The sequence below is a fragment of the Ovis aries genome, chromosome 3 (genome assembly GCF_016772045.2).
Source record: "Ovis aries strain OAR_USU_Benz2616 breed Rambouillet chromosome 3, ARS-UI_Ramb_v3.0, whole genome shotgun sequence".
NCBI lineage: Eukaryota > Metazoa > Chordata > Mammalia > Artiodactyla > Bovidae > Ovis > Ovis aries.
In genome coordinates this window covers 23,754,594-23,777,931 of record NC_056056.1, presented here as the reverse complement: position 1 = coordinate 23,777,931, position 23,338 = coordinate 23,754,594, and the positions used below count along the sequence as shown (strand labels likewise).

The 23,338-nt window shown below is 40.1% G+C and overlaps 1 protein-coding gene across 1 annotated transcript in view; it reads left to right on the top strand.

Moving 5' to 3' along the window:
• Window positions 1-23,338, top strand: part of NBAS (NBAS subunit of NRZ tethering complex) — a 336,032-nt gene that overhangs the window by 180,202 nt on the left and 132,492 nt on the right. The window contains exons 34-38 of the mRNA XM_027966530.2: window positions 2,319-2,476; window positions 3,217-3,306; window positions 18,800-18,967; window positions 22,189-22,302; window positions 22,621-22,744. Coding sequence (XP_027822331.1) covers window positions 2,319-2,476; window positions 3,217-3,306; window positions 18,800-18,967; window positions 22,189-22,302; window positions 22,621-22,744 — 654 coding nt within the window. The remainder of the gene's footprint in view (window positions 1-2,318; window positions 2,477-3,216; window positions 3,307-18,799; window positions 18,968-22,188; window positions 22,303-22,620; window positions 22,745-23,338) is intronic.

Genomic DNA, 23,338 nt, shown 5'->3' with positions numbered 1-23,338 from the left:
CTCCAAATACAGAAAAGACAGCTGGGAATTTATCACCGAGGATCAGGTTGAGGGGATCAACAATGGTTGAAAAATGACAGTGATGAGACATCCGGGATAGAGGCATTTGTACTAAACCGACTTACTGGTGGTAGGCCAGGGTGATCAGATACAAAGGGTGAGAGATTCTCTTTAAACTGACTTGGCAGGATTCTTGACTGAAACTGGGTTATAACACGTTCAGCAAAGGCTGGGCCAAGGTAGAGGCCTCGTTGAGAAGAGGACTCAGAGAAGCCTGAGTGAAGTTTGGTCAAGAGGACAGTTTGGCAATACATCTGTGAAAATGTTGAAAACTGGGAAAAAGCTTAACACTTTATAACCTGAGCATTGGAAAACTGGTTTCATGAAAAAACTGTCAAATATTAACCTAGTGATTGTGCACTGTTCAGTCTAGAATAGTTATGGTATTCTGGAAAATCATTGTCTTAATTCACTGTCATTTACTTAGCTTTGTATTAGATCTATTCCTATAAGGATAGTACTTGGATTAATTCTGACTTTGTATATTTAGAGAAATTATCCTGGGCCAAGGGCTTTGTACTTAGAGATAAGACCTACTTTCTAACTGAATCACCTTCAAATAAGGAGATTCTCTCTCCTCCGCTGAGAGTCAGACTCTGACTGTATTTTTGGTACTGTCCCTGTACATCATGAGAAACGCTGGACTGGAAGAAACACAAGCTGGAATCAAGATTGCTGAGAGAAATATCAGTAACCTAAGATATGCAAATGACACCACCCTTATGGCAGAAAGTGAAGAGGAACTAAAATGCCTCTTGATGAAAGTGAAAGTGGAGAGTGAAAAAGTTGGCTTGAAGCTCAACATTCAGAAAACAAAGATCATGACAACTGGTCCCATCACTTCATGGGAAATAGAGGGAGAAACAGTGGAAACAGTGTCAGACTTGGGAGACTCCAAAATCACTGCAGATGGTGACTGCAACCATGAAATTAAAAGACGCTTACTCCTTGGAAGAAAAGTTATGACCAACGTAGATAGCATATTCAAAAGCAGAGACATTACTTTGCCGACTAAGGTCCGTCTAATCAAGACTATGGTTTTTCCTGTGGTCATGTATGATGTGAGAGTTGGACTGTGAAGAAAGCTGAGCGCTGAAGAATTGATGCTTTTGAACTGTGGTGTTGGAGAAGACTCTTGAGAGTTCCTTGGACTGCAAGGAGATCAGCCCCGTTATTTCTTTGGAAGGAATGATGCTAACACTGAAACTCCAGTACTTTGGCCACTTGATGAGAAGAGTTGACTCATTGGAAAAGACTCTGATGCTGGGAGGGATTGGGGGCAGGAGGAGAAGGGGATGAAGAGGATGAGATGGCTGGATGGCATCACTGACTCAATGGATGTGAGTCTGAGTGAACTCCGGAAGTTGGTGATGGACAGGGAGGCCTAGCATGCTGCGATTCATGGAGTCGCAAAGAGTCGGATACGACTGAGTGACTGAACTGAACTGAACTGGATCTCTGTCTTCATCTGTGAAGTGGATGATTCTTTGTAGCTTTCCACAATAATTTATCTTTTTCTAGAACTTTGCAGTATATAAACTGGTTTTAAGTAGTTTGTTTTAAAACAAAGATTGTTTAATCTTTACAATCTTTCCTTAACAACCTTTCTTGGTGGCTCAGATGGTAAAGAATCTGCCTGCAATGAGGGAGACCTGGGTTCAATCCCTGAGATGGGAAGATCCCCTGGAGAAGGGAACAGCTATCCACTCCAGTATTGTGGCTTGGAGAATTCCATGGACTGTACAGTCCTTGGGGTTGCACAGAGTCGGATAAAACTGAGTGACTTTCATTTTCACTTTACAACCAAGGGAAAGAAGAATTACAATTACCTTTTTTTTTTTTTTGCAGTGGTGAGGGATGATGACGTTTGTACCTTTCACAAGTTCACGCAGTGCTTCGGCCGCACTCAGGTCTTTCTGAATTCAGATACTCAGTTGTTTTTACTCAACATCAAATCGTAGTAAATTATCTGTAGTCATTGCCAGGTTGATTATTTGTAGTCATTTTCATCTGAAATTTAACATAGTTTATCGGGAAAGCTTATCTGGAGCGTTGCTGAACTTTCTGGATAACATCACCTAATGTTTCTTTTCTATTTTAGATCATTATGTATTTCTGCTTATACAGTGATACATATCACTATGGCTGACTTTGCTTTGGTAACATAAGACCTCAGTAAAAAGCTGTTAAATTTTTCAAGTTGGATTGAAAATTTTTTTCTTCTAGTGAAAATCAGTTTTTTCTTGCCCATTTTTCAGGTTACTCTAAAAGCTGGGATGTTTGTAGCCAGTTAGGACAATCAGAAGGTTACCAGGACTTGGCCACTAGGCAAGAGCTCATGGCTTTTGCTCTGACACATTGCCCTCCCAGCAGCATTGAACTTCTCTTGGCTGCCAGCAGCTCTCTGAAGACAGAAGTAAGTCTCCCAATAAAGTAAATCCTGAACTGTATCAAGTGTATTTTGTTGGGTCTGTGGATCTTAGGTTTGTGCTCTTTTTTTTTTCCAATCATATGAAAAATTTAATTTATGGGAAAAATAGTTTGTTACTTACAAATTTGAAGATATTCGGCTATAAAATAGTGTTGTTGGTTTTATTCCAGTAAAGAAAAGCTACAGGTATGAGAAATAAGAGAATAGTATTAGGAAACAAATTATTGAATATAATGGGGAACATTAGTATTGTCAAGAACAAAATATGTAAGAGGAGGTCCTGTGTATGATACTGGAAACCATGTGAGTTAAACAGTGGTGGCATCATCCCCTTAGAAGCTCTTTGAAAATAGCAGGGTGTGGGCTTTGGTTGGAGAAAAGCCCAGTTTCCTAAAATTCACAGGCTAGATCTGCATCAGGGAGTTGTTACGCCAGTTGTGAAACGCATGTGAAGAATTCTGGAATTCACATTTTCATCTCCTGGTCATTCATTACATTGTATATCAGGTTTTCCACAGTTAATTCTGCTCTTGAAATCATGGTTGCATCCTTGGGAAGGTGTTCATGAAGCCCTGAAGTAAGCCTGTTACCACTAGGAGATAGCATATGCCCCCCCCCCCCCCCCCCCCCGCCCCGAAAGAATGCTTTTTGAATTTCAGGTCTACATTGTAAAATGAGGCAAATTTAAAAACAGTTCTATTATAATATATAGTGTTCTTTTTCAGATTCTTTATCAAAGAGTGAATTTTCAAATCCATCCAGAAGGAGGGGAGAGTATCAATATGTCACCATTGATGAGTAAAGCACTGCAAGAGGTGAGTCTGGGTGAGAGGGAGGAGTTTGAAAGGTGCCTGTGAGAGGAATGCAACAATTATCTCACACTGTGTGTGTGGTGTGTGTAGACTGTTCTTCTAAGCTTTGTGTGTCTGTGTGAAATAGAGCATTCATATCAGTTCAGTTCAGTCGCTCAGCCGTGTCCGACTCTTTGCGACCCCATGGACAGCAGCAGGCCAGGCCTCCCTGTCCATCACCAACTCCTGGATTCATATGGAAAAAAATATAAAATAAAGATGTCCATCTTAATAAAGTATCATAAAGAAAACATTCAGGAACCTATCACACAGATAAAGAAATAGCTCATGATAAGCCTTCCACACCCTTCTAACTCTTTGCTGTCCTTCCTGAGATCCTGACTCATCGTGATAACTAGATCCATGTGTGTTTTGTTCTTTTTTAAAGTAATTTAAAAACCTATAACACCCATCCCAGAGTGGTAGTTTAACTTTAGCTGTTTTTGCACTGTATAGAAATAATTACATTCAGTATTACATTTGTGAGGTTTACCCATGCTGTTGTAAGTATTGCAGTTGATATCATTGTTACTGCTGTATAGAGATTAATTGCTACACGCATACATTCCAGTTTATCCTTTCTAATACTGACTGACGCTGGTTTATTTTCAATTTTGGTACTGAAATAATGCCATATCATCAGTCTGTAGTGTTCCTAGTGCACATGTACAGACTTGGAGGTGCGTGTTATCAGGTAGGTGTGTTTGTTCAACCTCAGTTGATAGTCCCTGATGATTCTCTTGAATGGTTTTTACCCATTGCACACTCAGCAGCCGTGTCTGGGATTGCCATTTGCTGCCATCCAGGTAGTGCCAACTACTTTGGCATTGGTAGTTGTCGAAACTTTACCTCTTAAGTGTTTTGAGATACCTGTTTATGCTTTTGATTTGCATTTTTCTGGTTGCTGGTGAGACGAACTTATTTTAGGAGGGAGCCTCTTTTGTGAGGTTCCTAGTTCAATTCCCTTGTCCATTTTCTGTTGAATTTTAGTCCTTTTTCTCTTTCCTCATTGAAATTCTTACGAATAAAATTTGTCTGGAGTCATTAAGTATTAATATGTATGAATCTCAGGAGAGCTGGTCCTGGGAAAGGAAGGAGGAGGTGTGTACTCACCAATACCTCTTTAGCTGTTTAACCTTTGCTCCCTGGAGTTTAACTTCTTATGACTATTTCTGGCAACACAGAAGAGGCGTTTGTTTTTTGTTTTTTTTAGGTCAAAAACAGTAGGTAGTCTAACTAGATAAAGAGATGATAATCATCTTTATAGATTGGTTTCCACAGGATTCCTTTAAATGGTAAGCTTTACTTTTAAAGTGTAAAATGTCATTCATTTTCCTAGCAACTATTTTAGAAGACATCTGTTGTGATAAGTGAGCTATATCTTGGCTTCTTTTTTTGTTTTTATCTACTTTTTGTGTTTTGTTTGCTTTATATCTCCATATGTTGATTCACAGTTTTTAAAGGCCATACTCTGTTTATAGGTATTATAATGTTGACTACATTCCTGGTGCTATACAATCTGTCTTTGTAGCTTATTTATTTTATACCTAATAGTTTTTAATCTCTTAATCCATTACCTCTATTTTGCCCCTCCCACCTCCCCTTCCCTCACTCATAACCACTGATTTGTTCTGTGTACCTGTAACTCTGTTCCTTTTGTGATATTCACTAGTATGTTGTATTTTTTATATTCCACATATAGGTGATTTCATACAGTATTTGTCTTTCTCTGTCTGACATGTCATTTAACACAGCACCTTCCAAGTTCATCCATGTTATTGCAGATGGCAAAATTTCATTCTGTTTTATGGCTGAGTACCATCCATTGTGTGTGTATATACCATGTCTTTATAAATTGACTGTAACCATCTTGTCGAATTCATTTGTAGTTGTATACCTTGTAGTTCTTTTAGAAGTCTGGTTTAAAGCTTCATCTGTGGAGTCTATTGATAGAGTTAGGACAAGAATATTTAGATTTTGCCTACAGTCAAATATACACAATTACTTCATTTCCATAATTCTTTCTTTTATATTAAACTTCTGTTTGGCGGCCACCTATTGAGTACACATGGGTATCCTCAGTTCAGTACCAAGTGATCTCAGGATCTCCAAAAAGTTTGTAAGGTGACCTGTGTCCCTTAAGGATTTTTCTTCCCTTTCTCCTATAAATGGTAACTCCAAGACAGCAGTGATCGATAAACTTTTCTACAGTGAGGGGAATATTCTATATATCTACATTGTCCAGTATGGCAGCAACTAGTCACATACAGCTGCTAAGTACGTGAAATATATAGGTAGTGCAACTAAGGAATCAAAATTTAAATTTTGTTTAATTTTATTTAGGTTAATTTTACTAGCCACATAAGGCTGCTGGGTACCCGAGTGGACATCTCAGTTCTAGAAGGTGCGATGCTCAGGAGAGGATGGTGTTCCACCATCAGTGCTGCAGACAGAGGACTTTGTTTGTTTCTGTGGTTGCACTCCCTTTGAATTGAAGTCACAGCAGTTTCCAGGGGCCTGGAGTGATGGGGATGCTTTCTTCCTTTGGCATGTTTTGACTTGTATTGATTAGAAACTATTTGGTTTTCCCTTCCTGGATCTGAAAGCACATTAAAGTCTATGGTGGATAGACTGTTCTGGAAAAGTCTGGAAAGTCTCCAGGGGATTCAGAACAGATCTTATACTGGAGATCTGGCATATTTTACTATTTCTCAAGGTCCAGCAGAAGACTTGCTTTTCACAAGATCTTTATCCCAGTTTTTGGACCTTTTGATCCTCTGATCTTTTCCCACTTGTTCAGCTACGTCTCTCGCTGTTGCTCCAGCCTCCTCTCTTTTCGTGCCTTCCAAACGTGTGCTGTGTTCCATTCATGCTGAACTTGCCGCATTCTCTGAGTAGGCTCTCTCACAGCTTTGGTGTTATTTAGGGTTTTCTCTGTAGCTCCAGAACTTTGGCCACCTGATGCGAAGAGCTGACTCCTTAGAAAAGACCCTGATGCTGGGAAAGAATGAAGGCTGGAGGAAAATGGGATGACAGAGGATGAGATGGTTGGATGGCATTACTGAATCAATAGACATGAGTTTGAGCAAAGTTGAGGAGATAGTGAAGGACAGGGAAGCCTGGCGTGGTCCATGAGGTCACAGGGGGTAGGACACGACTGAGCGACTGAACAACAGCAACTGCCTGTACTGCCCTTCTTGTGTGGTTTCTGATCATCTTGCTGCCCCCTTGATCTCACCTAAGCTGTCGTCGTCTTTATCAAGTTTTTCCTTGAGTCCTCATCGTTCCCTCTTCTGCATCCCCCAAACATCTCATAGCATTGGATTAGCTCGTGTGTGGTACGGTTTGGTGTGTATGGTGACTGGAAGTGTGTCGCTTACCTTTGGTGCTCTCTCCAGGGAGTGCTTGCCACAGAGTGAGTGCGTAGGGAATGCTTAATACAGCTGCACTGGAAACCTCCCCTGCAGAAAGATCAGTGTGTGGTAAAAATGGATTAGAAAGTAAAACTAGAAGGAATTTCCAGCTAGACGCATGTGTGTGATCTGGGTGCTGTTGAGGACCTGTTGTGTTCTGGCCGTGTAAGGGGAGTATCATTTCTCTATTCAGTATAGAGCTGCACCGTGTTTCTCCTGAGTTCAGCTCTATAAGCTTATTCTGAAATCCCCACATCCTTCTTTATAAAATCCACGAGAAGCCTTTTGCGACCTTTGGGTTTTCCATTTCCTGCTCTCTGATGAATTAGAAAGTGGCACCCGGGCTCCGTGGTACGCTCCGTGGTAGCCTCTCTGGAGTAGGGCATGCTGTGTCTCCACAGGGCACGTCCTCATCCATTCAGTGTCCTCAGTACCTGCGGGAGACTGCCAGCAGTGCTTCACAGGATCCACTTTGCAAGGAAGAGGAATTCTTCCAGAATGATTCTTGTATTTTTTTTTTTAGCACCTTAAAAGCTTTCCTATCTTCCTTTCTTCTCTTTCAGAAAGCTGTAATATTAATAGATCTAGATCTGACGAAGTGCTAATCCAAACCCTCAAACACATCATGTCTTTGATTCATGAGGCACATTTCAGAATATTATAGCTACTATTATTAGATTAAAATACGGTGCTTAGCTATAAGATGCTGTGTGTTACACATTAACAGTAAATGTAATAACCACATTAAATTATAACATAAATGAGAGCTGACTGTATATGTAATCTGCTTAATGCCCAAGACTTTCATTACTCAGTTGTGAAAATGATAATTTTTACTTAAATAACCAAGCAAAGTAAAAGATGTAACTGCTGTGCACAAGTGGAGCCTACAAGTTTGAAGATATTGGCTGTTGTTCTTAAGAACAAGATATTTGTTTTTAAATAAAATGCATAATTTATGAGTAAATACCAAAATTAGTTTCCAGCTTCTTACTAATATTGGTTATTATGTTTTTTAGATATAATAGTATTCCATGACTTAGAGCATATTAACATTTTGTTTAGCTAGTGTTAGCTATATCAGTTAGCCAATAGTGTTTTCCCCAGATAAATCTAATTAGAGTTGAAAATGGATTATATACAAGGTTCCCATTAAAAAATCATCTTCACTATGGGAAATCTTGTTATGAACATTTTAAGTGGCTACAAATTTATAAGACTGGACTAATTATTGTTTCAAACTGGGGGCAGGGCTTGGCGTAGAGCTGTTTTGAATGTATAAAAGGATTATTTAGAAATATTAAAATAAATTTCTGACAGTTGTATTTTAGTACCATGGACAACTCTTTCTTTTCCCCTTCACCAGTTTAATGGGCATTTGGGTTGTTTGTACTTTTTAGCTATAATGAATAATGTTGCTATGAACATTTGTATACAAGTCTTTGTATGAAAATATGTTTTGATTTGTTGTGTAGGTATCTGGGAGTGGAACTGAAGCATTATATGCTGTATATGCTTTAAATATTGGAAAACATCGCCAAATTGTTTTCCAAAGTGGCTGCACCAGGAATCATTAAGTTTCTCCTTTCTTCATATCCTTGCTAATACTTAACTCTTGACTGGCTTTTTGTTAAAGCCATTCTTATGAGTGTATGTGGTATCTCCTTATCCTTTTGGTATGTGTTTCCAAATAAGTAATGATAATGAGCATCTTTTCATGTGCTTACTTGCCATTTCTGTACCTTCTTTGATGAAATGGCTACGAATATTTTCCCAGTTTCTTTTTAACTGTTATGTCAACTCCTTATTAAGTCGTAAGAGTTTTTGTTGTTGCTTTTAAACTCTTGGATACAAGTTGTTGTTGGATGTGCGATTTGAAAAGATTTTTCTGTCAGTGTGTGATTTTTACTTTCTTAATAGTGCCTTTTGAAGTGCAGAACCTTATAATGTTTCTCAAGTCCATTTTATTAACCTTTTCTTTTATTGCTTGCATTTTGGGTGTTGTAGCAAAGAAATCTGTGCCTAGCTCAAACTTGTGAAGATTTACTCCTTTGCTTTTTCCTAAGAGTTTTATAGTTTTAGCTTTTATATGTATTGAGAGGTAATAATGATCCACTTTTTGTATGAGATAAGTATAAGGTTGAGGAAAATCCACATGCAGAATGATGAGTTTAGAATTTTATCTCCTGTTATATACACAAATGATCTCGATAGGATCATGTTTGTTTTTTCTTTTGTGTGATCTTGTTCTTTCTTAAAGGATTTTGAATCTTACGCTGCACAAAGGCACAAATTAATATTTTAAAGTTTAAAATGATTTCATCTGAAATAGATTTGTATCATAATTATTGCCTTAGTAATTTTCTTTTTTCAAGATGTTTTGGAATTTTGGTTTTCAAGCTTATGTTTCCTGAACCATCTGCCTTTGTCGTTACATACAGATCATTTATGTCATAGTGTGATAGTGGTTATTGGATGCATGTGCCTTGATTATTTATCTTTTCCTTTGCTTTTGGGCGTTTGGATTGTGCCATCTTCCCGAACTTCACTGAGCATGTTATGTACATATCTTTGCATATTCATGCTTGTATTGCCCTGGGATATAATGGAAAATATGGGCTCCAAAGACAGATAATTTCCTGTTTCTTGTGGTCCGTCCTCCATAACTTTAAGTGCTGATTAAAAAATGAAAAAATAAAAATATACTAAATATACCTCTGTTTTTCCTAAATACAGTTCTCTTAATTTGGATCCAAGAATGCTAGAAGATTCAAGAAGGGTTCAGTCCCTAAAGCCCCTGACATAGTATGTCAAATCTGGTGTGTCTGTTTGTGACTTAGTGTGTTCATGTACGTTCACGCGCATGAGTACGTTCAGTTTTGCATTCAGTTTTCTGGGGAAGGCACTTACAGCTTGCCTTAGAAATGTGTAGGGGGCGGGACTTCCAAAGATAAGAAACTGTAGCCTGGCATTTGAATGAGCAGATGAACTGGAGCAGAGTCAGACTTCAGCGTGATGAGTCCTCATGGGGCTTTCTTCTACTGCTTCTTCTGACAAACAATTCCAGAAGCAGCATCACCAGTAATAAGAGTTCCATTCTTAATATTTTGAGTTCAGGATGCAATTTGCTACAAGTATGGGGCTTCCCCAGTGGCTCAAGTAGTAAAGAGTCCACCTGCAGTGCAGGAGACACAGGAGACATGGGTTCGACCCCTGGGTTGGAAAGATACTCTGGAGGAGGAAATGGCAACCCACTCCAGTATTCTTGCCTGGAGAATCCCATGGACAGAGGATACAGTCCATGGGGTCATAGTGTCAGACATGACTGAGCACATGCGTGCACATGACACGATGAAGTATTAGGTGAAGGGAAGTACTTTTGATTATTTAAAGATATGTTGGAAGAGAAAGGGTAGTGGCTTAGCTCAGTTTGAGCTGTTTGTGATCCTTAGTCTCTGTTATGGGTACCACCAGCTCAGTTGGAACTTGACAAACCAGTTTCTTAGAAATTAACCCTCAGATTACCAGACACCAGAGGGATAGGGAGTCCTGGCATGCTGTAGTCTGTGAGGTCAGAAAGAGTTGGACATGGCTTGGCGACTGACTGAACAACAACAATACCAGACACCAGAGAAGGCAGCTCCTGCATAGGTTTACTATAGTGATTGACGAACAAGAATTGTTTCTGTAAGCCAGACTTGACGTGTGGAACTGTTCTTGTTCTTGTGAACCTGTTTGGTAATGTTGTCTCTTGTAGGACTTGAAAAATATTACTAGTGCCTATGAAGTTAACCTTTGAGCTATGTTACACTTGATGCTAATGAGATTTCATGTTAAATTTTATGCTGGGAGTTGTTGACTTGGCTTGGGAGATTAATCTATTTCTGCTGTTATACACTCTAAATTAATTAGCAATATGCAACTATGAATATAAAAACTTCCAGCAGTAATCATTTCAGGAGTGAATTTTCCTAACCTCTTTTTTCTTTCCCTATTACATGAAGTTGAAATAAAAGTATTTTCCTCATTAATGACTCTGGTTACACTCTAATCTTGGTAGACTGCTCCCCAATTAAATGTTTCTTCTGTAGTCTAAATGAGCCTTTTATTTTGCTTTCTCTTTTGTAATTCTTATAAGGGAGGGATCTCTTATAGAAAATCCTTTTGTCATGTACATTTCTGTGCATTGAAATTTCATTTACTTTTTGGTTTTAGATGTTTACATTTTTTATATTGAGTTAGCCAATCCATATGAACAGAGTAAAGTTTAGGTTTATTTTATGAAATGGTATAATTGTCTTATAGCCTATATTTTTTTATTTTTCAGTGAATTTGATTTGACCCTGAATGAAGTTATTTCATACTTAAGTGCCATATTTCTTATCATGTTTATATTTTTTAGTTTCTGTACTTGGATTAGTTGATAACATTCAAATCATTCCATAACCCTCTCGAGTAAGGAGATTCTAAAGGTGAACCAGAATTGGAAATGTGACATGAAATCTAATCTGAATAACAGTTAGTTGCTGTAGGCATAACATATTAGATTTAGAAAATGTTTCTTCAAGCATAGGTACAGTAAAACCAGACTTCTTATTCATAGCTACAGTAAAAGGTATACTTCAGTAATTTTCATATACCCTGAGCATGTAGTAATCAACAAACATCATCTCTGCCCTTGAAAAGCTACTATCTAGTTGAGAAGACAGAAAAATCATAATTATGCCAAGTATATTAAAAGTAGGCATGTAATGTAGTGAGTGGGAAGGAGAAGAGTATCTTCTTGACAGGATTTTACTGACAGCAAAAATACCACATTTCAAGGAAGATACGGAATTTCTTTGTGACCTTGGAGCAGGAAAAGACTTCATACAAAAAAAAATACTAGTTATAAAGTTTAAAAGCTGATAAATTGAACTAATTTAGAAGTTTAAAAACATCTTTTAATCAAGACATCATTAAGATAATACAATATAATCTGCAGATAATAGAAAATGTCCATAATTCATATATCTAATAAGGGCTATGTATCCAAAATATACAAAGAAAAACCAAAAAACTGCAAATGAGTAAGAAAGACAACCAACAGAAGAATGGGCAGAAGGTTTGAACAGGCACTTGAAGATTGTCCACTTTCTTTTTTCTATGGTTGGATCCAGAATCCTTGAATTTCTCTTCTTATCTGACTTACCCCAGTCCTTTTTCATCTTTAGAAGAAACAAATAAAAGCATTTAAACTTAAAAATGCATTTCAAATATACCTTATGGAAACCTCTTCTATTCCCGGTATCACTGCCTTAATTCAGTTCCCGATTATTTTATCTTTTTAATTGTACTTTTTTTATTTTTGGGCCATGCAAGGCAGCTTGTGGGATCTTAGTTCCCTAACTGATCTTGGGTGGCCTCCGGCTGCAACCACTTGGAACAGGGCTTGGGTTCCCAGCCAGAGATGGGCTGGGTCGTGGTGGTAAAAGCACCAGGTCCTAGGCACTAGGCCAGTGGTCAGTGTCAAGGGCCCTGACGCTTCAGCTTTGCAGAAAAGAATTACCACAAAGACAGAAAGTAGTGAAGCAAGTAAAGTATTTATTAGGATTAAAAAGAATACATTACCTGTGAATAGACACAGGCAGACTCAGAGAGAGAGTCCCTGAGTTGCTGAGTCGTGCCTTTGTGGTAGTTTGAATTACTTTCATGGGGCATTTCTTCCAGGTTTCCTTTGGCCAGTCATTGTGATTTGCCTGCTTCACAGTCCTTACTTGGTTTATCTCAGGATCCTCCCATGTGGGCACATGCATCTCTTTGCCAAGATGGATTCTACCGCAAAGGCATATGGGTGGGACATCCCATGACATGACTCCCCTTTGGCCTCCAGGGAGTCTTTTCTGCCCACATGTGGTTAGGGAGGTCTTCTGACTTCGGGAACAAGAAATGTGTGGTCTGTGCAGTGTCTAGCTTCCTCCCTTTATTCCCCTGCTATTTTTGTCTTGGAATTTCCATCAGTAGAGAATGAATCTCTACTTACTTTACCCTGGGTTGAGGGGCATGGAGGTGGGTAGTCCCATCTGCCTCTTGCCTCATGACCAAGGATTAAACCCAGGCCCTTGGCAGGGAAAGCACAGAGTCCTAACCTCTGGACCACCAGGGAATTCCCTGAGTCCCTGATCATTTTAAATTTGGACTAATTTACCAATCTCCTAATGGATTTCTGCTCCTGGAATAAGATTTCTAAAACAGAAATCTCGTTATGGTAGCTCCTTTTGTTAAAGCCCTCAGGGGTGTCCTCTTGTCCAGGAGATGATGGAGGTGCTTCGGTGTCGTGTCGGTGGCTCTCCTCTGGCCTTGCCTCTGCCTACCTGTGATCTTCCTGTGCCCTGATCTTCATCTTTGTGTATTCTTTTCTATGCCTTCACTGAATCAACTCAAGTTTCCTCCAATATTCCATGTTGTTTCATGTCTCTTATTTGTATAAGTTTACCAGGCACATCCCCTGGAGGAGGGAAAGGCTACCCGTTCCAGTATTCTAGCCTGGAGTCCCATGGACTCTAGGGTCCATGGGTTCGCAAACAGTAGGACATGACTGAGCGAATTTCACTTTCACTTTTCACCTGAAATCATGGGTGCTTCTCGTGGCTCAGTGGTAAATAATCCATCTGCCAATGCAGGAGCACAGGTTTGATCCTTGGATTGGGAAGATCCCCTTGCAGAAGGAAATGGCAACCCACTCCAGTGTTCTTGCCTGGAGAATCCCAGGGACGGGGGAGCCTGGTGGGCTGCCATCTGTGGGATCGCACAGAGTCGGGCATGACTGAAGTGACTTAGTAGTAGTAGTAGCCTGGAGGTCTGTCCCAGGACATCCCCTGGACAGAGGAGCCTGGCGGGATACAATCCATGGGGTCCCACAAGGAGTGGGACACGACTTAGTAACTAAACAACCTGAAATCACCATTTCTTCTTCGGAAGCCTGAAATTCTTTCCTGCTGAAATATTACTTCTTCTGTGAAGCTTTCTGTGATGGTGCCTCTAGGCAGAGGACATAGTGATTTGTCTGTATCTCTGCCTCCCTTTTAGTTTCTGGAGCTCAGAGGCTCCCAAGGGCAGAGGCTGTGTCCTTGTTTTTATCACCTTATTGACTAGTATAATATAGTATGACATCAAATAGGGGTCACTCAGTGAGTATTTGCTGAGTAGGGGAATGAATTCTGATTGGTTTCTGTTTTTTTTCAGGTATAAAATCTAACATAAATTGAGATGCTTACTATATTGTATACTTACATATGTACACACACATTTATATCTATATCTCTGTGTGTGTATATATATATACACACACAGAGAGAGAGGGAGGGAGAGAGAGAATGTCTAATTACTGTGAATTCCTTCTGAGATTTATTTCTGACAAAGAGCTTTTTCTGGCAGTGTTATTCAGAAAGGGATGTGCGTGTGTGCGTGTGTGCGTGTGCGTGTGTGTGTGTGTGTGTGTGTGTGTGTAGTACTAGTTCTAGTCCGTGCAGAGTTACTGGGGGCAAAAGCTTAGAAGCAGAATGAAGCAGAATGTACTTGAATCCAAAGCTTTCAGTAGCCCCGATAGATGAACACACTCAATGACAAGCTGTCCAGGGTAAGCAGGCCCATTGTGGAGGGCAGCCCCACGATGCAGGGAGGGAGTTAGCAGTACCATCTACGCTACTGCCTAATAGTAGAAGCTTCTTGGCTGGGGTCCTGACCCTGTTAGAAAAGAGGAGCCTCTGGAGTGCAGGAGCTGGACTCAGCTCTTTTTCCTTCGGTTAAGTCCGATGTGATGAGCCGACTGTGGTACTAAAGTGGAGAAGCAATGAGCCTCCTGCCGTCTTCTCAAATAGTGAAGAAATAAGGAAAGACTTCTAGTAATGCTGTCATTGGAACAGCTGTGTGTGTGTGTCTGCTCCCTCACAGTGTTGATGCCCAATATACACATAACGGGCCTTGTAAAGCCCTGACGCATATCAAACTTCCATGACGTGGCAGCTATCGTTATGGTTACTCTTGGAGGGAGATTTGTGTTTTTTTCCTATGTTGGTCTTTCTACTTATCTTTTCACGCGTGTTGATAATGAGCTTCAGTCTTCCTTTCTGTCTCCTAAACCCTTCCCTCCGACCCCCACAGGCATGCAGAGGAGAGGGTACGTAGCCTTCCTAGTTGCTGAAATTGAGAGGAAAAACTGAGAATGTCAGGTTTAGCCTCCCTGGGTTTCCTCTTGATTTAGCCTGTCGACAGAAAGGGTACAAGGCGTGCATGTGTGCCAGGTCGCTTCCGAGGCTCAGTCGTGTCTGACTCTTTGCGACCCCATGGCCTGTAGCCCACCAGGCTCCTCTGTTTATGAATTCTCCAGGCAAGAATACTGGAGTGGGTTGCCATGCCCTCCTCCAGGGAATCTTTCTGACCCAGGGATCGAATCTGTTATGTCTCCTGCATTGGCAGGTGAGTTCTTTACCACTAGTGTTACCTAGGAAGCCCAGAAAGGGTAGATTCAGTTCCAATTTTGTTCCTTGAGGTTATACACATGTGGGCTAGTTTATTTACTTATTCGTTTAGGTACTTAAGTCTTTACAATCCAGTGTATTTTACACTGACAGCACTTCCCTGTTCAGAGCAGCTGCATTTCCAGAGTGCAATCGCCCCGTATATCTGCTGGCTGCCAGGTTGGACAGCACAGGTTTGGGCAGTTCTGGAAGTTTGTTCTGCTCCATTTTCCACCACTAGGCTGCTATGATTATTTTGCTCAGATGTCTGTTTTGTAGATGCAGCTCCTCTTTGGAAAAGTGACTCCCAAGATGTAGACTTGCAGAAAGATTTTAGCCTTATTATGTCTGAAGATTTAAGCCAAAGTCTTCCTCTATTGAAGAATAAAAATGATGTTGTTGATCTTTCAGATCAAAAATATATTTTCTTGTTTCTTGTTTTTTTTTTTTTTAAATCAATGTTCAGCTGTAAGCAACAGAAAACATTCTAGCTTTTATAAGCAGAAGGGGACTTTTTTTAAAATTTCAATGAGAATTGGAATCTTACACAATCATTCAAAGGTCTGGAGAAGCAGGCTTTGGTATATTTTTAGAGTAACTATAAGAAAAATACCGAGGAGATTAACTACCACTGGAGCAGAAATCCGCCACAAGAAGTTGGGGAATTCAAAAGCCCCTCCTTATCAGCTGTCTCTGATGCTGCTTTGACCCTGCCAGGATAACAAGCCAGCAGAACGGTTGTCTACACTGTCCTTTACCCCGTGAAGCTAGGGACCGGGCACTGGTACTTGTATCACCACTTTTGCAGAAGAGCAACTAGGATGATCAGAAAAAATAGAAAAAGGAGGAAAAAAAAGTTAAGCATATTTTCCACAGGAAAAGCACAGAAATAACAAAAGTACAGTCTCTACTGTAGTTTCACTGTGCAAATTCTACACAGTGGGTACATCTGATTGAGGAAAACTAGGTCAGGTGAGGAATGTCAGCCCTAGGGAGTCTGGGAAATGTAGTCTTTAGCTTTTCAGCTTCTAGCAACGCAGCCTGGGAGTGGTCTAGAACTGAGTTGAGTCTAGAACCAAGCTGCAGTATCTGCTGCAAAATATGAAACCCAGGAGAAGTGCTGGTCTTTTTTGGGCACCTAAACCCCTAGCAATTGTTTTTGACATGGTTGCCCTTATATACATTCAGTTTAACATGAGTATTTTCTTCCTTAGCATATCATCTGTGTTGTTTTTGTAATTATAATTTATAGTGTATCGAGTTGATAGTTTATACCTTTCCCAAAGTCCAGAAAGCTTATAGGAAACATAGGTTAAAAATTTTTTTTTTAGAAAATGAAGATATATTTGACATACTATATAAGTTTAAGGTATATAATGTATTGATACATTAATATTATAATACAGTTGCCATTGCAGCGTTAACTGACACCTCTGTTGCATCACATAATTATCATTTCTTCTAGTGCTGGGACACAACTTTTTTTTTTTTTTTCGAATTAAAAGAATAGAAAATATTTTGAGAAAAGTTAACCAACTGCCCAGTGAGAAAATTGTAAGTATCAGTTAATGCAGCTTAAATACATTTCATTTTAGTACTAAGAATAAAATTAAAATGGTTTTCTAGAAATTATACGTGTACAAACATGATGTAATCATTTTCTTTTACTGCTGTGACATTTAGCAGCTTTGAAACAGTGCAGGTTCTTATAATTCCCATAGGACAGAAACCTGGCAGGCGTGGGTGGGTTTCTGCTTAGGATCTTAGCCAAAGTCAGGGTCCCCACAGGACTGTGTTTTCTGGAGGCTCTGGAGGAGAATTCATTTCCATGCTCATTCATGTTGATAGTAGTGTTAGTTGTTCAGTAGTGTCTGATTCTTTGCGACCCCGTGGGCTGTAGCCCACCAGGCCCTTGTGGCTGTGGAATTCTCTAGGCACTGGAGTGGGTTGCCGTTCCCTTCTCTAATTCATGTTGTTGACAGAATTTAATTCCTTGTGTTTGCAGGACTGAGGTCCTCATTGCCTTGCTGGCTGTCACCTCCAGTTTCTTTTCACCTTCTAGTTGCTTCTCACATTCTTTAACTCTTGGCCACCTCTCTCCATCTCCAGAACCACCATGATGTGCTTCACGTCTCTCCTGCCTCTTCTCTCAGGGCATGTCTGTGTGACCCTAGCTGGGAAGGGTTCTCTGCTTAAAAGGCTCATGTGATTAGGTTAGTTCCACTCAGATAATTCAAGATTTAGCTCCTCACCTCAAGGTTTGTGTTCTTAATCATATCTGCCAAGGTCTTTTTCCATCTAATGTAATATATTTGCAGGTTCTAGGGATTAGGATGCAGGTATTTTCAGTTCAGTTTAGTTCAGTCACTCAGTTGTGTCCGACTCTTTGCGACCCCATGAATCACAGCACGCCAGGCCTCCCTGTCCATCACCATCTCCCAGAGTTCACTCAGACTCACGTCCATTGAGTCGGTGATGCCATCCAGCCATCTCATCCTCTGTCGTCCCCTTCTCCTCCTGCCCCCAATCCCTCCCAGCATCAGAGTCTTTTCGGGGGCCATAATTCTACCCACCCTGTATGGAGGCTTTCAAGTTGGTCTAAAATGGTGAATTTCTCCTAAGTGTGTGTTGTGATGATATCTTGGTAATTATTGAGTGATTCCACAATTTATCATTTTTTATTATTCAAATAACACATTAATGAATGATGTGATGTAGACCCAAATAGCCATCCTATTAGTGGTAGGAAGGTTGTTCAAATTGGAAGACTAGACCTTAATTTTTCTTTCCTTTGACTAGAATACTACAGAAAAAGTAAGTAGAAGTAGACAGATACTAAACCAAAGGCTGGGTTTTCATAGAACAAATTTACCTTCCTTTGATCAAAAGCAGCTGTGGTCACTGTCATTTCTATTTAAACAAATGTCGATAAATTGGCATTTTTCTCCTCATGAAACCTCTTGGGTTAGTACGTGGGGAGTTGGAATTGTAGCTGATTGCTTTGAGATTGGCAGGAGGTTCCGCATTAGAAAGCTTTTAAACGCTGTTACTCATCCACTTGTTTAGATGAAAAACAAAATGCCTTTCAGTATGTAAAGGTGGATCATCAGAATCTTGTACCTTTGTCTGGGTCACAGTGGCGTTGTTGAAGTGAATGATTTATTTCTTAATCTAAACCATAAATAGTTTAAAATGTCTTGTCAAAGAAACAAACATGAGTATGTCATCGAAGGATATTAGATTAGTGAAAAAAAATTAAGAACCCACTATTTGCTTTATAAATACTTCTGAAAGAGAATCTTTGACCAATGCATTAAGATGTATTTTCCTTTACTGAATTTTCTTTTGTAAATGATTCAAGGAGGTACAGTATGCTCTTATCGCTTTCACATTTTTTTTGGTTGTTATTGGTAAAGATGAATTTTTAAATCTGTTTAATTTCATGTCTGATAACTCCAAGTCGTCGCATGATCACTCTCTGCTCTGTTCTCTTCTTTTTACTCTTGGCATTTTCTCTCTCTTTTTTTTTTAAAAAAAAAAAAACAGGGTGAAGTAAGTGTCCCAGGCAGCAACTCAGCCGACCTGTTGCACTGGACCACCGCTACCACCATGAAAGTCCTCTCCAACACCACCACCACCACGAAGGCGGTGCTGCAGGCCGTCAGCGATGGGCAGTGGTGGAAGAAGTCTTTGACTTATCTACGACCCCTTCACGTGAGCGGTGCATTCTGTTTTCTTAAAGCAGTTGGGGTGGTTTATATCAATTCATTAGCATGCTCTTCAGTTGGTTTTACTATTACTTTAAGTTTATCTTCTTTAGATTATTAATCTCCTAAGAAATCTAGGCCTCCCATCGGATAGGGAATGAGTAATTGATTTTATAGACTGTAGTTTGCTACCATACTATACTTGCAGAATACAGTGAAATAGATTTAAGTAAGGTTGCTTTATATGTCAGAATTGAAGTTTACTGAGATGGTAAGGAAAATTATGTTTATTAAGGCTTTCTCTCTTTTGCTATGTTTCTGTAGGGCAGTAGAAAGAAGAGAAGCGCTAGGAGCCATCTGGGGGCTGGCTTAGTTCTCTCCAGCTTCTGTGACAAAAATATTTTAGACTAGGTAAACAACAGACAGTTTATTTCTCACAGTGCTGGAAACTGGGAAGTCCAAGATCAAGGCCCTGGAGAATGTAGTGTTTGATGCAGGCCTGATTCCCAGTTCATAGAATGCCTTCTATCTGCTGTGTCCTCGCATGATAGAAGAGGGGTGAGGGACTTTTGTGGAATCTCTTTTTTTATAAAGGCACTAATCTCATTTCCCAGCACTCTGCCAACATGACTTAATCACCTACCAAAGGCCCTACCTCTTAACACTATTACATAGGGGTTAGGATTTCAACATGAGTTTGGGGTGGGGGTGGGGCACAAACATTCAGTCTTCAGTGGGGCCTCTAGGTAAAGGGAATGTTTTAACCGATTCTTTCGTATTTCTGCAAGTAGAGGTCAGGACAAGCATTGAGGTTGCTTTCTGTGACATCTTAGCCCACTGTATCCCTCCTGTTCTTCCCTGCATCCTCATGCTGCTTTTCATCCTTTAGCCACATACTGGGAAACTATCAGGAAAAAGAAGCATAGGCCTTTTTTAAAGGTACCCCAAACACTTGAGTATCTCATTCATTCATTCTGCAGATACTTACCAGGCATTTTCCACGTGTCAGATGTTGTGCTCATCACTGGAAATAGAGTGGGGAAACCCTTCAGTCTGATTTCCTTCCTTTGAGTCCCCTGTGTCTCAGTGGACGCAAAAAAGAAACCAACAGATAAAATATTTGTATGATAATGAGATGGCAGGTGGTGATGAGTACCATGCAGAGAACTTAAGCAAGGTAGTGGAATAGTGAGTGATAACCGAGGAGTGAAGTTCTGATTCCAACAGGGGAGTTGGTTTCTCAGAAGAGGAATCGCTCTGAGCAGAAAGTTGAGTGAGCCAAGCAGACAAGTGCATTTTGAAGAAAGAGCCTGATGTCTTTGTAGATGAGAAAGGAGGCCAAGGTGAGGGAGAGCAGCATGATGAGTGGGAAGATGGTTGGAAATGAGGTTGGAGGGATGGTGAAGAGACCCACCATGTAAAGCCTTCCATAGATGGTGAAGAGAACTACAGATCTGCTTCTCAGCAACACAGAGTTGTTTGAAAATTCAGACAATGCAGTCGTGTGATCCAAGGTTAGTTTTAATACATCTGTTTAACTGCTGTGCAGAGAGTTATCAGTAGTGAAGCAAAAAGATGCTTCTCTCTTCCAGGACTCCAGCTGAGAGATGTTGCTGGCTTAGATTAGGGTAGCCATGAGGGACATGAGAAGTCTTTGGTTTGAGGGTGTACTTTGTGTACTGATGGTCTGAATGTGGGATATACAGGAGAGAATGGAGGATAATCACCCAGAAGAAGCTACTGACTGATGGGCTGTGAGCTTGACTTTGGGTGAAGTCTGTGCATCTTATCACTGCATCCGTCACACTGGGTTTTGATTAGGGTTATTTTCTGTCTCACCTGTTGGGGCTTTCTGAGAGTTCATGTCTTAGAGTTCATTAAATAAAGCAGTCTGAGTGCTGAAGAATTAATGCTTTTGAACTGTGGTATTGGAGAAAACTCTTAAGACTCCCTTGGACTGCAAGGAGACCATACCAGTCAAACCTAAAGGAAATCAGTCCTGAATATTCATTGGAAAGACTGATGCTGAAGTTCCAATACTTTGGCCACCTGATGTGAAGAGCCGACTCATGAGAAAAGATCGTGATGCTGGAAAAGATTGAAGACAGGAGGAGAAGGAGTCAACAGAGGATGAGATGGTTGGATGGCATCACTGACTTGATGGATATGAGTTTAAGCATGTTTTGGGAGATAGTGAAGGACAGGGAAGTTTGTCATGCTACAGTCCGTGGGGTTGCCAAGAGTCAGACATGACTGAGCTAATGAAGAACAACAACATCTTAGACAAAGTGTTTAGCACTGTGTCTAGTATATAGTTTTCTCTGAAGAAACTATTTTAACATCATTTGCAGCAGCAGCTTGATTGTTTCCTGGATTTATGCTTGCCCTAAGTGCATGCTCCATGAACTTGGAGGATTGGGTGAATGTCTTCTTCTTGGCTCTTCCAATAAGGGACTTTACAGTCTGTTTGAGGAGAGCAGAGCATAAAGGTAATTAACCATAGTAGGGATACTAAAATATTGCTAATGAAGAATACTGAAGACCAGTCTAATAAAGGTGTTCGTGTGGGTTGTAGTTGTGGGGACGGTGGGGCTGGTGAAGGGAGCCCAGTCTTACCTTGCCTCCATCTGCTGTGGTTTCAGCAGGTGTGGTCTGTGGCAGGCCTGGGAGGAGAGGTGGGCAGGCAGCATGGACCATTGCCCTTGTAATGGGAGGAAGGCGTAGAGGCCAGTGGAATGGACAGAGTAGTTGCACGGAGTGTTAGCCTTTAATGGTAATTAGCATTTAGTGAATTTGAATGTTATTCTGTGTAGTTTAGATTTGATACTGCTGACTGCACTATTCAGAGCTACTAAAGGTTTTTTGGAGCAAGGGAACAGCATATACAGAATGATGTTTTAGAAAGGTTATCCTGACTTGTATAGAAAACTGGCCATGTGTGTAACACCGATTGCTTCAGTGTTTCTGATTCAGTGATGTCAAAGTGACCAGAAGAATCAAAAAGCACTTCAGGGTGAGGTTGAAGTGCTGCTCCTAGAACGTGGTGATGATTCTTAATATTCTCCGCTGGGTTTCGGCGTCCCTCTGACACTCTCTCTTCGGCTCCCACAGTACACGTTGATCTGTTTCTCCTGAAATCTGTTTGTTCTTTCTTCCTTCCCTTCCTCCTCCACCTCCCCTCCCAGCTCTCTTTCTTTTATCCACTGATCGTCACTTTGTTCTGTTTAGGGTCAAGAATTTGGTGGTGTTTACCAAATTGGAACCAGAGCCAATGAAGGCCTAGAAAAACAAGGCTGTCATCCTTTTTATGAATCTGTCATCTCCAATCCCTTTGTTGTGGAGGTAAGGGCAGTGTGCCTAAGAGCATAGATTTAACTATCATGGTGGTTGTGAGCATTTTACTACAAACAAAATATGCAGTTTTTTTGAAGATGTACTTCTTTGGTTCCTACTCATGTTTTGCATTGGTTTTATGTGATTCGTTACAACGTGTTATGAGACTAAAATCTGTTTTACAGTTTTACGTAGAATAATATGCTTTAGTAAGAAGCTATAATTCAAGTTATGAGAAGATAAAAATCCTATCATTATCTTTTCTAAGAATATCTTCATAGAGAAAAAGCCATGCCATCAAATGATATCACTGCTTCTCTTGTCTAGTCTGAAGTGACCTATGACACCTATCAGCATATCCCAGTAGAAAGCTTGGCAGAAGTGTTGCTGAGAACTGGGAAACTGGCAGAAACTAAAACCGAAGGAGAAGAAGTATTTCCAACAACAGAAGGTATGAAAGGTTCTAGTTCCCCAACAGTGTGTAACTCAAAATAATAGGTGAGACTGTATGAATGAGTGAGAGTTAGGAAAACAAGTAGCATTTTCAGTAATTTTGAATATCTCAACTTGACATCATCATTCATACATTTATTTATTCATTGATTTAAATCATTTATTAAGTACCTACTATTTTCTGGATACTTGTAATATTAAAGATTTAAAAGGAGAAATGAGATACAATTCCTATTTAGGCTGCTAATCATGTAAAGTGATTCTTACCGGGAATGATATAGAAAAATGAGCTCAATGGATACTACTTTCTTTCCTGGTTTTATGGGTTAATCAAGAACTCTTATGTACCTGTTTCATGGACTATAGATGTGAATTTCGTCTTAAGAATTTTCTACATGGTACCGTATCGTTCCACGTGAAAGTTTTTGAAAAGAATGAAAATGTATGCAGTTGACCAAAGACCACTTGCCATTTGTACTTTTTTCTTCTTTAACCTCTTTACTTCTTTTCAAGGTTCCAGGGTAATTGCCTTGACTATTTTTATTTTTCACTTTTCCCTCTCTGCTTTGCCAGCCTTAGTGGGTACTTCAGG